Raw genomic sequence first — 16,237 nt, 5'->3', positions numbered from 1 at the left:
GTCAGTTGAATTGACCGTTGATTTATCAACACAAGGATTTGTAGAGAACGAGTGAAAATTGTGTCCTGGAGAGGCAAAACTAAAGGCGCATTAAGAAGGGGCTCCTGAACTCACTTTGAATCATCCCACGGGTAGTTCGCCGTTAAATTTCGCCTGGGGGCCCCTCTAGCATAAGGAGAGGGGGCCTATGTATACATCTTTAACTACTACACACATTTTTTGGGGCCTCCAACACGGCGAGGCCCTAGGCGACCACCTACTCCGTCTACCGTTTGATCCGCCGTTGATCCCTTTTCTCAACTCAACCACGAATTCGAAGATCGAACTATTAAATAAACTTTTAATAAACACACAAAAACACTGTCCACAAAATGCTTCACGTATGTACGTAAAAGCGTTTAGAAGAAAACGTCGCCACCAGCAAATGCTGATCGCACGCATAATTGCATGCGGTTTTGTACTGAGTATATAGTTTGCATAAATATACCGACGAGCTGAGCTGTGCCGGTGCCCGAAGGACGTGGACACCGCTCAGCATACGAAGATACGGATTAAAGGCAGTACAATAGATGTTAATATCACATATCACATATATCAGCAGATTGACTCGCGGTACTGTTTGCCTCCCACATTCCCACATGGGTATTCTTGTTCTTGATGACAATCTTTGTTGGGGGACAACAGAGAGCAAAATGGAAAGAATTAATCACCGTTAGTGTTTAGTGTCCAGCTCACAATAGCTAGAGGAGCACACGGTCATCTCAGTCGTCATTGCATATTATTTTGAAGCGCTTTTCCTTTCGTCGAAGTCTCCGCGCATGCGATCGGACACGCAAGAAGCGACCGGTTTCGTGATTTCTGACACCAAGAGAGCATCCACGAAAGGAGATAACATCAATCTGATCCGCACAAGGATCCATACATGCATAACCAAGGATCCAAGGACATAACATATTGATATCGCATACTCACTGAGACTGGGTCTATGTATACAACTACTACACACATTTTTTGGGGCCCCCAACACGGCGAGGCCCTAGGCGACCGCCTACTCCGCCTACCGTTTGATACGCCGCTGATTCTGGATGATATCTGGAATCAAGATATCTGAATAAGTGGCTTAAAGTATGTATTACGAAGATTTGTTAGGCATGACATTATAAGCGTTGGAATGAAATCACATAGTAATCTTGGGGGCATAAATTTTTCTGCATTTATTGATTTAACGTTTAGCGTATCCATTTTTTTCGATGAAATTGAAATGAGTAACTAACTGTACACAGCGGATGGTCTTGTTGTATAGATCTGTCATTTTTATCTTTTCTTGCTGAATTTTGCACGTTACGTGTGTTGGTTATCCTTGCTTTCTAGTCGTTCACTTTTTTCCATCTACCTAGCTTATATACATGCACGGGCATATATGCACACAATACGCACACCAAAAACACACGCACAATCGTTTAACATGTATCATTAAAATAAGACTAACATTAATCGGAAGCCGTCAGGAGGGGTGTGGAAGTAGGGGTAGGGAGGTGGGGGGGAGGGGGTTGGTACGTTGGAAATGCAGTTCTGCTTCTTGGCATGTCCCTATAACTTTGAACAGGCACACATTATTTTAAAAACATATTCAAAATTCGCGTATTGTTGTCCTTTAAGACCAATATGACGACAACCGCACACATGATGCGAACCCATTTGCTTCATATGTATTGTTTTGTAATTTTGCTATGATTCCCATCGGTAGCGAGATCATTACAGTACGAAACATTGTAATATAAAGAAATGGGATATTTATGTAAAGCAAAAGATCAAAGGTACATTAAATAAGAGCATGCAGTGCATTGGGCAATGAATTAAAAAATCGCTGGATAAAGAGATGACGAACATGTGGCTATGGGGCAATAAAAGTACTTTGTCCTTAAAACAGCTCACATGCCTTCATTTGACCATCATCTCCAGAACAGTTGAAACGGTTAGAATCGCCTTCAATAAGTTAAGTCATGTACGATCGAATGTGTACTAGAGAATCATACGATAGAATGAGTTACTTTCACTCACGCTTTTGCGATTGAAATCATTCATGAGTTTATAACTCGCGGTGACTAATAACTCATTGCTAACAATAGAAGTCATTCAGGAATTGGGATTTAATTCTAGTCGGTCGCTCGCTCACGAGTGGAAAAACTCATGAATTATTTATATCACTGTGAGTGATTCGTTAGAGCAGTTGGCAAACCCTTCGCTGGGTAAAAAATAATTTCAAAGATAAAATCGCTCCTAAACTAATGTTTTGTTAAGTTGTTATTAAGTCCATATCAGAACAGATCAGGCAAAAATTTACCGTGTTACAGATACATAATGCTTTCAACCAATAACATCAGCCGTAATCGATAAAATTGTTTCACCAGTGCTTGAACATTCGAGATAACAGATAGCAAAAGCATGATAATTAAATCGGAATGGTAAAAAATGTTTAAAAATAAAAATGCGCAAAGGATCAGTTTCGTTCAGGGTTGTTTGACTAGGTTGTTAAAACTAGCGGGAAAAGAATCGTTTCACTTATAGAATAATTGTAGAAGTAGGGGACGAAGAATAAACTGTTTGATGTTTTAAAGCTCCCCAATTGTTACCAAACTTTTTGCACGGTGTTTGTAATTGATAATCAATCAATCATACAATCATTTGGGTTCATAAAACAGATTTTTTTAAAATAATTTTCGAATACAAAAAAGCTCAAATTTGCAAAAACAACCGCGTAGAAGCTTTATACGCAAAACATAACAACAAAACGGATTACAAACAAATAGAAGTTATTGAAATGCATGCACAAAAGAAAGGAAAAAGGTGACTAAACGAACATGGTTTATTTTCTTTGATCGTTTGTTTGCAGCAAAGGCGCCCGATGGAGGAGCAGGGATAAACGTGTGATTAATTGTTAGATCCCGAAGAAAAAAGCTGGTTTTCTTGATTTTATATCATTTCATTATTGCACCATTGACTTTGTTCACTTGACGAATTTACTAACCGTGGAATATATGACATACAAAAAATGTCAAGGAACGAATTGAGCTGTTTTCTATTGACATTGAAATAATAAATATATATGTATAAAAAATAGAACATCATCACAATCGAGAAAACAGATAGCAAAAAAACAAAATTTTAAAAATACATGCTGACTGTTTGTGCTAGAGCCTAAACTTCATCACTGTAAGGGGTGCTGCGCAACAAATTTTGCAATAGTTGTGCTCTCTAGAACGTAATTTGGACCATTTTCCACAATTAGCAAAATTACAAAAAAAAAGAAACAAACAAACAGAAAGCAAATGGAACACCAGCATCGTACCATCACCTAGAAGCAACTATGATGGCTTTACGTATTTTGTCTGAACTGGACGCGTCTGTGCATGCAGGACACCAATTGTTTCATCTGATGGCCAATGCGTGAATTAACACAGGATGAGAGATCACATCGTGTTGTAAGCATTGGCAGTGACAGTGGCAGATGAACCTGTTGTACCGGATACACCCGGGCCCGGTGTCGTGCCAATGTGGCGATGCTGCTGCAACTGTCCAATTGTGTACTGATGATGCACCAGATGATGATGGTGATGCACATGCAGGTGATGATGGTGATGCCGGGCGTTTGGGCTTATTTTAGCCAGCGGATGTGTCCGACCATGCTGCTGTGGTCGTTTTCCTCCAACCGTACCTACAGCAACAACACCTTCGCCTGATCCGGCCGACTGTAGCATTATTCGCGTGTTGTTGTTTCTGACATTATTGTTGCTGGCAGTATCAACAGCAACGGTTCCGGAGGAAACGCGACCAGATTGCGCGTGATAATTGCTGTTATTCGTACCCGTGTTGCTGCTGCTGTTGTTATTATAGGGTACGGTGCTTGCTCCACTCCCACTATGTTGTGGTATCACTAATCCACGCACCAGTGGAGGCACCGGTGGCCGCATTGAGTCATCGAGACGACACTGCGTTGTGGAGTGAGACAGTAGGCTAGCCGGCGGTGTGAACGGTTTACCGGCACCGCTCTGTTTGAGCGGTTCGAATACCGATCGTGGTCGCTGTGTACGCGTAAGTGTATTGCTGCCAGTTACACGTGTGCGAGGACCTTGCACCTCGTACCGATCGACCAGATCACGTACTGTCACATCCTCGGGTGGAGTAATGCTCGGTTGTATGGTTTTGTTCGATACTACCGGTCCCGGCATCGAAGATAGCAATGATGAAGCTGACATTGTTGAGGGCGTTGTGGACGAGCTAACGGTGGACGTCGGTTGTACAGACGCTCGCTTCGTTTGACTACCCATCGATACGTGCACAGCAACAGGTGAGGATGGAAGCGATCGTACCTTCTTCGGCCCTTGTCGACGGTCGTTCGATTTCGCTTCAAAGCTCATCTTCAGATTTCGCACTTTTCCAGCGTTGAACGTATCTTCCTCAGCTCCATCGCCCTGCTCTTGGGTGGGTTGATGGCGATCGCCGAAACCACCGGTACCACCACGAAAGCTCACTCGCAAACAATATGACGTTGAGGGCTCACCTGTAAGCGACAGACCGTCACCAATACCGGCAAACGAATGCTGATGTTTCAGCTTGACTTGACGTTTGGCGGGGAATGGCTCGGCAATTACACTCGTCGTAACGATCGACTCGCCAGCCCGATTGGCTGGCTCCGCATAAAGATTGTACGAATCCGGTGCCGATGCCGACAGCCGGGCGTAACTCGACGAAACCATTCCCTGACCTTCACAGGCGACCTGCTGATAGCCGTCCCCGTGGCCCGTTTCAGCTTGGGGATGTTTTTGCGACTGCTGTTGATCGGTTGTCTGAACAGTTGATGCAACCACTTCAACTGAAGCACTTTTTTCAACTACCGTCGAAGGTGTGGTTGCTAACGATGGAGCTGACAAAGGAGAGTTCCATTTTATCGACCCACTGACTGCATTCGTATTGCGTTGTTCGATGCGTTTCTTAGTGCGTTTCACCGTACCTGGATGCCATGGTATATCTTCCCTTTCTTCTATTGGCGCTACACTACCACTGTTTACCGCTGGACTGGGTTGGCCCGGTGTGGTCAGACGCCGTTGGCTAATGCTCCCTATGTAGGAAGAACCTGTTCGCGATCCATCCGTACCCGTGCAGCTCGAATCACAACTACTCCAGGAACATTGGCGCATTACACCCTCGCGCGGTGTCCTGCTGGGGCAGCAGCAGTGTCCAGGCTCCGTTTCGGATGCAACTTCACACAGCTGCTCCACACTGCTTGCAACGTTAATGGGGTTTGGTTCCGTAAATCCACCCACCGGGTCCTGTTGAATGATTTGCGCGGAAGACGTCCAACAGATAGGTTCACTTTTATTGCCGGCCTCTCCAGGGTCCCACTGCTCGGAATTGTTCGTACGATTATCGCTTCCAACGTCAAACGACACGATAGAAGGTGCATTCACTTCCTTCAGCTCGGGTACATCCTTTCGTGTCGCTTCACGAATGGCAGAGGCAACCGCAACTGCTGCTGCCTCAGCCGCCACGGATGCAATTGGTATCGGGACAACGGTGGACAATATTGTACCAGGATCCGTCAGCAGCGGTGGTGGTGCGATCGGTATGTTGCTACTGCTACTGTTACACTCTAGTTCGTTAACGATCGTTTTCACCGAGGACCCCAATGTGGATGAAGACGACGATACGGTGGATGGCACTGTTGCAGTAAGTGACTGAGCTTTGTCGCCGGAACCCTGTTCGCTGGTTCCGATGCTGCTGGGGAACAGTCTCCGGAGGAAGCTTTCTGTTCGCGTTGTCGTTGGGGTCGAAGAAGAAACCGTATCGGCCGTCGCCAGGCTAGAAGAAATCGTTTTGCGTACATCGTTCGCCGGCAGCTTGTCTTGGAGGTGCACTATCTGGTTCGGTGAGACGCTGTAGTTCTGTCCATTCCCACATGGCATACGGATCGTTTTCGTTTCCGTGCAGGGTGAGCGCATTTCAAGTGCACCACCGTGCAGATGTTCCAGCGAGTAGCTTTGCTGCTTCCGACGTCCAGAACCGGCGGGACCTGCCGTGACATATGGTTCCGCTTGATTGTCCACCAATTCGAGCATGGTGCGCGTACGCGATGCCCTCACAGTCGCCGGAAATGATTTTTCTGTGTACGCAAGGGACGATGCTTCAGAATCATAGTTGCCGGACCAACGAGTGCTTAACGAATCGGGTGAGAGACTTTTGTGGCGCTTTAATGCACCTGAACTGCGCGTGCAAATTCTGCCTTCGCAAGGGGTGAACGTTTTGTTCGTTGTCGCCGGAAGAAAGAGATTTGTCATTATTTTACTGTGCATCGAGCGTATGCATGAATTTGCAGGGACTGACATTTGCTGTTCTTGTTGCGATTCTTGTGTAGAAGCTTCCTGTTGTTTCTGCTGTTTCGTGCTATACTGATGAGCGGGTTGCTGTTTCGTCTGACGTGTGCGTGTCCGTCCCCGACCTGGACCAGCGTCTCCTTCATCACTTCCTTCTGATGACGCCTTCTCAACACCACCGGCACTAGAAAGATCGGCATCGACGACCTCCCCAATGTGGCTAACCTTTCCTCCCGTGGACACTAGCAGGACCCCATTGGAGGGTTGCTTTTTACCAGCGGCATGACCGCCACCAGCACCGTTGAGTGCCTGTATCAGCGGTGTCGGTTCACTACCCGGTAACGAACGACCCTCCTTTGCTCCGGCTAACTTTAGGTTCGTTTCGCTCTTGCTGCGCTGGAGTTTCTCCTTGTTCTTCATCGCGTCCAGCATGCCCTGGTACGTTTCGAGCTGCATCAGAAAGTTTTTGTTCGGTTTGATGCAACTTCGCTTCTCCTTAACGTGACGCAACGCGTGATCAAAGTTCCAACCATTTGCTTTCATCGCGTACGCAATCACGACCGAGGCCGATCGACTGATACCCATCTTACAGTGTACTAGTACCTTCGATCCCTCCATTTTAGCTCGTGAGATGAATTTGAAAGTATTGTCCCAGTGTCGTAGTAGATCCGTTTTTTCGTCGTCATATACACGGACGTTGCAGTAATGAAACAGTCCGGGAAAGAAATTATCTATTTCGCGCGTTACATTCAGTATGTGATGGACGCTGTGTCATTTGTTTTTTTGAAAGAAATCCAGAATTTAAGCCAGTTAGTATCGAAATTTGTGTGGCATTAATAGTGTTCCACCTACCCGTTGCGTTGCAGCTCTTCCAGGTTGCTTGCATTCCACTCCGAACCGAGGTACACGTGATCGAAAATCTCCGTCGGTGCATCCATCTGTCCGAGGATAACGAGCATTTCGGCATCGATAAACGGTTTGTACTCGCCAAGATCCATATCGAGCAATTCTTCCAGTCGACCGCGTATGAACTTCGACGTCACGTCGTCCAGATCTACCGACATCATCACCTCCTTCAGCTTGGAACGTATTACACTTTCTGTTTCCTCCCGCTCGGTTGGTCTAAATTAAATATATTAAGATGAGTACAAAGAATTAGTTATAACCGTGTAAAAATCTTCGTCAAACGCATCTAACACAACACGTACTTGCTACGAATGGAGCCCGGCGACGGTGGCCGTCGGCTTTCGAGCGAGTCCATAGCGTTCCATTCGTTGAGACAGGAACGATCCGAATCAATGTGCGCTTCATAGTACGACACCCAGTCGTGCGATGGTCCACCGGCAAAAAAGTTGTGCTCCCGTGCCTTGAACGATGCCTTGTGCAGCGTCTGCAGGGCGGACCACATTGCCTGTACTGAAACTGGCTTAAATATATGTTGCTTGCCGCATGAGCTGACGCTAAACCCTCTACATGATGCAAAAATCAATTTTATTTATTATATTTAAATAATTATACCAGAAGAAAAAAGAAAACATGAGAATAGGAAAAAAATTAGAAGAATAAATATAAAGTGTACGCAATTAATTAATTTTTCACTATTGCTTAGCAGTATTCGCCATTCATAAATTATAAACGTCTCTCTGTGTGTTTAGGGCTAGGATGTAGTATGCAATAACGTGATATACGTACCCATCACCATCTAACCGTATGGATGTGTCCGCGAGTACTTTCAGCACCAATCCAACTGTTGTACGTTCGTTGCAATCAATGCCGAGGAGACAGGATTCTTCAATCTTTTTCCCTCCGTCCACGGAGATGGCACTGTTGCTGTTCGAATGCTGGTTCTGGTACTGTTGATGTTGCAGTTCTCCATGACTGAAGGCGCTTGCGGATTCGTGTGAGCAGACTGCCTTATCACTGTGCGTCAATTCATCCGAACCGGCCGTAGTTAAAGGTTCGCCGATGCAGTCGGCACTACTACCCGATGGTGCCATCTTAGCGGTTGCGGTGTTATTAATTAACCTACTACTAGTTTTACTATCACATTGATCACTCCTATACGGGACGTGTCCATCGGGCAATCGACCTCCGCTGATGGAACCAACATTAAGGACACAGTTGTCCAGACTGGACACAAACGTATCGATGCCAGCAAATGTCTCGTTGGTGCAGCTACCATGGCGCAAGTGGGCCGCAGTCACCGTCGTAGCGGACTGTGTCGAGCAGGTTCGACCAACGTGTTGAGACGTGGTAGAGGCGGTGCTAGTTACCGGCGTCACTGATAATGACCACGGTGTGATGGTACCGTTCGAGATACCACTGGCATTTCCGTTCCCGGTTAGGTATAACGTACCGTTGTTGTGGCGTTTGCTTGTAACCGTGCGCGATACCACGACCAAGTACCTCGTCCGACCCGTCCGTAAAGATTCCAGTTTTACAGCCTGTTTTATTTTAAGAACATATTTAATACACACTTTTAAAGGCAAGGCAACTCCTACATCCAACACTGTACGTACCATCTTGAGCGTTTCCTCCGGACGTAGTAAGCAAAACATCGACTGCAAGTGCTGCTGAATATCGGAGGAGGAAGAACTGCTGCCGCTACTGCAGGAAGATGCCGGTCGACTGGCTGTTTTACTCTCAGCCATACTCTCGCCGGTTTCCACTGCACCGGCAGCATATCTTTTCGCTGATTCGACATTTAAAATGCTATCCACCGTGCCGGAATCATTGACGCTGGCAGAAACACAGGAAGCGGTGGTGTTAGTCACTCTAACATGATCCTCGCACGAGGCATGAAGATGCTCGTTTGACCCAAGCATCAAGGCTACGGTCCCTTGACTGGTTCGGAATTTCTGGCATTCGTTACGGCTGATGTGTTAATAAAAGATAATGAAAAAGATTTTATTAGAGCTGATAATTTTAAAACTCATACCCAATCTAGCACCAACAGTTAACTTACCTTTTGTTTATTTTAGATGACCCTTCATCGTCTGGTGAATTTATATTTTGCTTATAGTTGTAGCAGAACGTGCCATCATGAAATGAAATAAAAAAGGGAATATATTAATCTGTTATAACCACCCATACCACACAAGAAGGTCTATTATTGATCTGTCTGATGTTGCTGGGATATTGCTGCTGACAAGGTTTCCTAAAACCTCTTTTAGATCGATCAAATCTTACTGGCAGAACATGTTACTTTTTACTACATCGATTATATCGATTATTTGTATTATAATTGAGCATTAGGTCTGAAGGTATATAACATTTAGGATGATGAAACAAATAAATCTAAACAAAAGGGTCTATTGAATGCATTCCAACTAAAAATTCGTAACAATCGCAAACCTGAAGGTTGGCTGTTTATGATGCGTTTGTTTCGATAAACATTGCTACTTGGAAATACGCAACGTTGCCATTGTTAGATGTATCCATGTTATTTGCTTTCGATGCATCACAATGTCTTTCTAAAAAAATGCAACCCATAGCGACTGTGTATTAATCTGCGTTACGATAGACGAACAGGCGAATGCATTATCAGCAAGCGAACACACATGCCACGAACCGCATTTTTAACCAGAATGCAACACATCAACAGTTTAATTGCTGACGGATGTACCCGACGAACGATCTGATAAAATATCTGATAATGAAATATATAGTTTAGTGCTTACTGAATCTTTTGAGAACAGTCATTCATATGAATCTTAAGTGAGAAGGAAATTAAATCAACAACCGACTCCTAAATGAGTAATTAATCCTTGGGAGGGGGGTAGACAAAACAGACAAGCTTTCAAGGGTGTCAGAAAACTTTGATATTCATAAATATTGAATATTCTTTCAAATAGAAATTCAGATTCATTCAATCTGTTCAAAGAAAGATTCTTAGGAAGGCACCCTATGAAGACCGGAGGTCCCCGATTTTACTACAAAATTGTTTTAGGAGTCGAATCTAGTGGAAAGCAAAGTGATACCCAATCAAGGAAGATGCACGCCTATTTTTAAAAGCCAAATTTCGCCAAATGAAAATTTTACACATGGCGAAATACGATAATTATCACTTAAATGTAAATTGGCGATACACAGCTAAAACATAAGTGGTTGAAGCTATAGCCGTGATTGTAAAGTGATTGATGCAGTATTTTCAGAATTTGCAAAAAAAAACATGTCGAAGGATTTGGTATTTTACGGACATGGACAGGCTTCAAATACCAGACAGTACACCAGCCTGAGAGGAGTAATACTAACACGCTAGCGACATTACACCACCAACCACCAACAGAGGACGTACAGGCACAAAACACACAACTTCCACTCCTACGCATAAAATCGAGTGGCCGCGCCGATGCAGCAGAGTGACTTTCGGAACACGCGTACACCGTGAAGGCCATCGGAAAGAAACGGAAAGCGAGGCTCACTAATATGTGTTGCATCAACGGTGAATACGTTACACTCGCTCTGTATATTATTCACCGCGTAAAGCGTCCCGCGTGAGGGCCATATGTTGCGAATGTATGTCTTTTGTTGTTGAAATAAAGTTTCATCCGTTCATTGCTATTGCCTGTTGTGTGTTTCAATTCCACGTTTAACATTGAATGACACCAGGCGGCAACCAAATGGGCCAACGTATACTTTTACTTTTACTGTTCGAAAAAAAAAACATCCAAAATGGACGAAAACCAAATAAAAGTCAGAGAATTCTTCATACAAAAAAAGAATAAAAAATGTTAGCGGAAAAGAGCAATCAATTACATGAAATTTAGCTGCAGGCAGAGCATTAGTGGAGAGGGACGAAAATGCGAACGGCAGACTAGAGCTTAGAAGAATTGCTTGTTAAATATTATTGCTTTCCGTTTTTCCATTGAACACCACCATTGTCCTTCACCAGCATTTGTTCATCATATCAACGTATCGACATTAATCGAAAGATTGTTTCGGGTTGCCATTGAAACGAAATCTACGGGTTGCACACGACCAAGCACGACAAAACGGTTGCCGGCTCTTTCTCCACAAGTAGGGATCGTGTGCAGACCAACAATCCAAGTGTGGTAAATCTCAGTATCTAATAAGCAAAACTGCATTGTTAGCTGCGTTTGTCACTACACACACGCGTATCCAAACAGATAGATGCGCTGAGAGCGAAGAGAGAGAGAGAGGGCAGCACACACTTTTACAACAGGCACTATAAATATTTACACCCGTATTTACACCCGTTCAGCGTAAAATGCATGCTGTTTCACCCTTCAGAAAATACCTTTTTTACCGTTTCATTAATTATGATGTTCAATGGATCATAAATGAATAATTTTATTATCACAAATTTTACTGCCCACCCGATGTCAACTGTTGAGGTTGGTGAGCTAGTTTCTAGAGATGTTGATACCCAATGTCAACGAACATCAAGATAGTGCGTACATATTGGCAAAATTATTACGCAGTTACAGTTACTTTTCCCTTTGACCCACGTAGATCTCTGCATCTAGCCACTCTTTTTTCTACTCAGCACAGCAGAAGAATAGCACCGCTGCTTCTCGATCTAGATGGAAATATATAAAGCGCAAACACGATGACACGATTGGACAACAGATCTGGTATGAGATTCTCTCCACATCATGCTGTATTGCGAACATCTTTATGGATTTGTAGCCACCGGATGAGAGCCCGCCCTTAATAAACAGCGGAAAAAACAACTCACACATCACACCGCCACGGTGATGCCTTACGGTAGACAAATTCTAATTTTAGTCGGCATGCGACTCGAGCAATACGATGGTCCTTCAGCGATGCTTCCTAGTTGGCGAGACCAACGTGGATCGCTTTAACCGATTTTCATACTCCGTCTATAGATGTGCATTCTTCGTCTACCGCGCTGCAATTGTAACATAAATTGTAAAGAGAAATATGATTTTTACTGCAGGGTTTTTTTGCAGCGAGTTGTCAGATTTTGTCGTTTGAAAGCCAAGAATCAGGCGAAATAATAAAAACAATGACAGATTGTTATAAATGGAACGGTTAACCAAAGCTAGTGATCAGCACAGCTATGGAATTGATTGAAAGATTAATCAGATGCTCACCATCTTCATTACCCAGCGGTATGGCGCATTACAATACCGCTAGAAATGTACGCTAAAACTACGTTTACGCGTTCTTCTTTGTGGTGATGAAAAGATGCATCATTCGGGCTGCCAGTAAATGAAAGTTTCAACTGGTCTAGGCTGTGTGAAAGACAGATATATGTGCACCGACCTGGAATACTGACAAACAGGAAAAACTACTATAACCAGATCGAGGAAACTTGCGCGAAAGGATATATATATATGTACAGGGAACGTTGCAAAACCTGTTTCTGTGCCATTTTTTTATTGCATTCGCGTTTAAAGATCATTTTAAAGATATCATTTTACTTGTAGCTTGCGGGACGATATTCTGCCCGTCCTCAGCCGTGTATCCGATCACAGCAGCACCTCTTACAAGACAGTCTACCAATCGATCATGATCGATTTTTTTCCGCTTCGGAACTTGGCCTACTTACTGAAACCTTTTGAAGACAACATCAGGTTTTCTTTTCTGCCATGGCTGCCTCAAGGAGTGTTTCCTGGTCCAAAGAATTTATCTTGTTTTTGTATCAATATTTGGTCTTAACTATGCTACGGACATTACCAGGATTGCGATAGATAATTACAAAATAGATAGCTCCAAACAATTGGGCGAAGCTGACGAAATTGCCACTACGAAACTTAGTATATGTTAAACGGTAATGCTTTAAACTTACGAGAGTTTCTGTCAAAAACGCTTAAGCAAATATGCTGATGGATTTCTTTGCTTCTGCTCGAACCACAAAGTGGCTGTTAACTCAACACTGGAAACCGGATTGACAAGGGACAACAAAAGAAAGAAAAAAAAACACATACAACCGATTTCTCTTGCATGTGATCTGCCTCCATGCACGTAGTTGAATCCAGGTAACGTCAGCATGCCTTAATATGCACCCACCAAGGATCACATGAGATCATCAAGGTGACATTACAATGATCCATACCAGGATTCTGTAAAACACGGCGCAAACAAACGTGAATCCTAGAGCTATTGCCCCGGAAATGTCTATTGACGATGTAATCTTTCCGCATATTTGAGCATTAAACGAAACACCTAATGATCTTATATATTTCATGAATCCTATAAGATCCCTTCCTTCTAGTATCCCACCCCTCATCAGTTGCCAAAAATGGGCCCGAATACCGTGCCGCTTAAGGCCTCCAACGGGCATGATCCACCACTTCTCTGAGTATTTAAAATCTGATGAATGAGAATCAATTCCAGATTTGAATGGCTCCTCTTTAAAGATTCATATGCATTCATCTCAAAAGATTCATTATGTGCATTCATCTCAAAAGATTCATTATGTACAACACTCTTGAAGATAAATCGATCAATGTTTGAAGATAAGGATCATCAATCTGAACTTTTAGGATTCATCAATCTGCTATGTGTGGCCCGACTCTAGCCAAAACTCCCATAAAGGCTTTACTTTCTTTTTCTTATTGATTTTATCCAAAGAGTTATAAAAATTCTTAATCATACGTTGGGTTGAATTTTTGGGGATTAATCAAGCTTTAAAGATTCGTTAAAATTGGAAGCTACAATGGCCTGTGAGGATTTAAGAATTTTCAAAATAGAGATTCATCGTTAGGCTCATTCAGTTTAGGCTATAGAATAGATATAGTACAGACATCTATCAACTTGAATTGTATAAGTTTAAAATCTAATTTTATTTGCAAATAACGAACCAGCCTACATGACTGGTAGGGGGTACTTTTTGGTAGCTACCTACCGGATTGGAGCCGCCTTGATTGCTGATGGGATGCTGATGACTGGTGGCCAATGCCATAAGGACCATGCGCTCGCGTGGTTTGTTGAACGCACACACACACACATACGTATATTTAAATTTTAATATATAGATATTGCAACCGTTCCTAATACTGTCTTCGAAGCGAACCGAACTCACTAACAGTAAACACACCTGCACCCCTCTTCCACATAATGTTTTCTTTTACGAAAAGAACGACTCGGAACAAAACAACGATCCTCGGCATAGAGTTGATTGATTGTACAGGGGTTTCTTTAGCTGTGTTTGATAGTTGCATTCGCGCTGATGTTGACCTCTTTGCAGATGCAGACACGCATTCATTCTTTCGTCGTGTTTTGTTCACTGCTTTTTGCGGCTGTTGACAATGATGTTTGGTCACAGCATACACACGCACACCACACTTCCGTTACACACAAAAATACACATATATAAATAAACAAATACTGGTTTTGAATGCTGTACACGTCTTCTTCTGCTGCTCTTCGGTGGCTGCACCTTTGGAACTATTGCTTCGTACATAACACAAAAACACTCACACAGCTACAGATGCGCCAGCGTCGATGTAATGGGACGGGGGTGATGGTAGGATTTCCTCTTTTTGATTTAAAATGGGTCATGCTTGACAAAAAACGCACACAATAAACACGCTACCACACGGAACTCCCCGAAGAAGGATGGTGGTGCAGTTGTATGGTAGCACAGTACCGTGCCGGGATACACCTTGCCCTGCGAGGAAGGGCTCTTTACGGTAACACACACACACACACACCCACATATAGGGTACACATTAGACACAAACACATGAACACATTACCCCAACAACGTTCACACCAAACTTGTGCCCTCGGTCACAAATACATCGCCATCGTTGGTGTCGCACAGTATAGGCAGGGTGGGGACGGCATAGAGCTAAAACGCTTTCTTCCAGTTGCAATCTATTGTTGTTGTTACCGTGATGTCGCACTGTTATCATTCCTACCCTGACGTACGCACCGAAAAAGGATGGTTCGATGGACGGACGGGGCGGGGCGGCTATGACCACAACACCGAACAGGGTGGGTTTGATTGAAACGGTCTGTCACTTTGCTCTTCTCTTTCCGTCGCACATCTTTTCGGCTCTTTCTCTTCTTCTCTTTCGATCTTATTCACATTATTCTGTCGCGTATTGTGCGTGCTCCGGAGGATTTGGGACGTAGGGACCGTCTTTTTTTGTTTGATTGCAGGATCCCAGAACACATAGCAGATTGTATGGGTAGTTCAGAATACACTCGGCGCTATTTGGACCGGTGTCACTGGCCACATTATTTTTTTTGACCAGCAAATGGCGTCCTTTCTTCACTGTTACGACCCAATAAGGTCTTCACTTCCACCGGAGGCGAGCTTTTTCCACCCTCATAGTAACGTATCCTGGTGGATGTCGACATACACGACACACATACGCACGTACACGATCAGGATGCAGCATAAACACTATTACAGCAGCTGGGACTAACTACGCGCGTGTGTGTGGCCCAGCTACTGTCACCACTTTTTATGATTTGTTTGCCGTTTCTTTCCTGCTTTTGTTTGCAGCCGAGGTTTATTACACTTGGCGCCTGGAATGGACTTACAGAGTGAATGGGCTGTGCTTGTGTGTATACTTCTTTGCTCCTTGTTTGGTGTGCAACTCCCTTTTACAAACGATGCATTGGCGTTATGCGAGAATAAATAGTTGATTGTGGGGTACTTTCTTTCATTCGCCCTACGCTGGCATTCTACTTCTTCAGATTCTTTTACTTTTTACCTCCACTTGTTACACTGTTTCCGTGCACTATTGTCGTACGGAGTCAGGATGGAACTTTTGCAAACTGACAAACCCAGTTACTAGCTCGCCGATGTGTCCATCCTTCCAGCAGACGATTGGCTTGCGTTCTATGTTTGCCCAACACCAATGCTAGACGCAAGAGCGGATCGTTTTTGCGATCTCTATTACTTGTAGCGACACATACCG

The 16,237-nt window shown here is 43.9% G+C and overlaps 1 protein-coding gene across 1 annotated transcript; it reads right to left on the bottom strand.

Moving 5' to 3' along the window:
• Positions 1 to 1,198: 1,198 nt before the first annotated feature.
• On the bottom strand, positions 1,199 to 14,305 carry LOC128306858 (uncharacterized). The gene is made up of 7 exons (XM_053044487.1): positions 14,209 to 14,305; positions 9,337 to 9,386; positions 8,891 to 9,245; positions 8,064 to 8,815; positions 7,580 to 7,840; positions 7,224 to 7,493; positions 1,199 to 7,137 (listed from the first exon to the last, which is right to left on the bottom strand). The coding sequence occupies exons 1-7, from the start codon at positions 14,272 to 14,274 to the stop codon at positions 3,471 to 3,473; spliced, it is 5,421 nt and encodes a 1,806-aa protein (XP_052900447.1). The 5' UTR covers positions 14,275 to 14,305; the 3' UTR covers positions 1,199 to 3,470.
• Positions 14,306 to 16,237: the final 1,932 nt, after the last annotated feature.

This window comes from Anopheles moucheti, chromosome X (assembly GCF_943734755.1).
Source record: "Anopheles moucheti chromosome X, idAnoMoucSN_F20_07, whole genome shotgun sequence".
NCBI classification, from domain to species: domain Eukaryota; kingdom Metazoa; phylum Arthropoda; class Insecta; order Diptera; family Culicidae; genus Anopheles; species Anopheles moucheti.
Note: the sequence above shows the minus strand (reverse complement) of the source record. Positions and strands in the feature narration are given on the sequence as shown.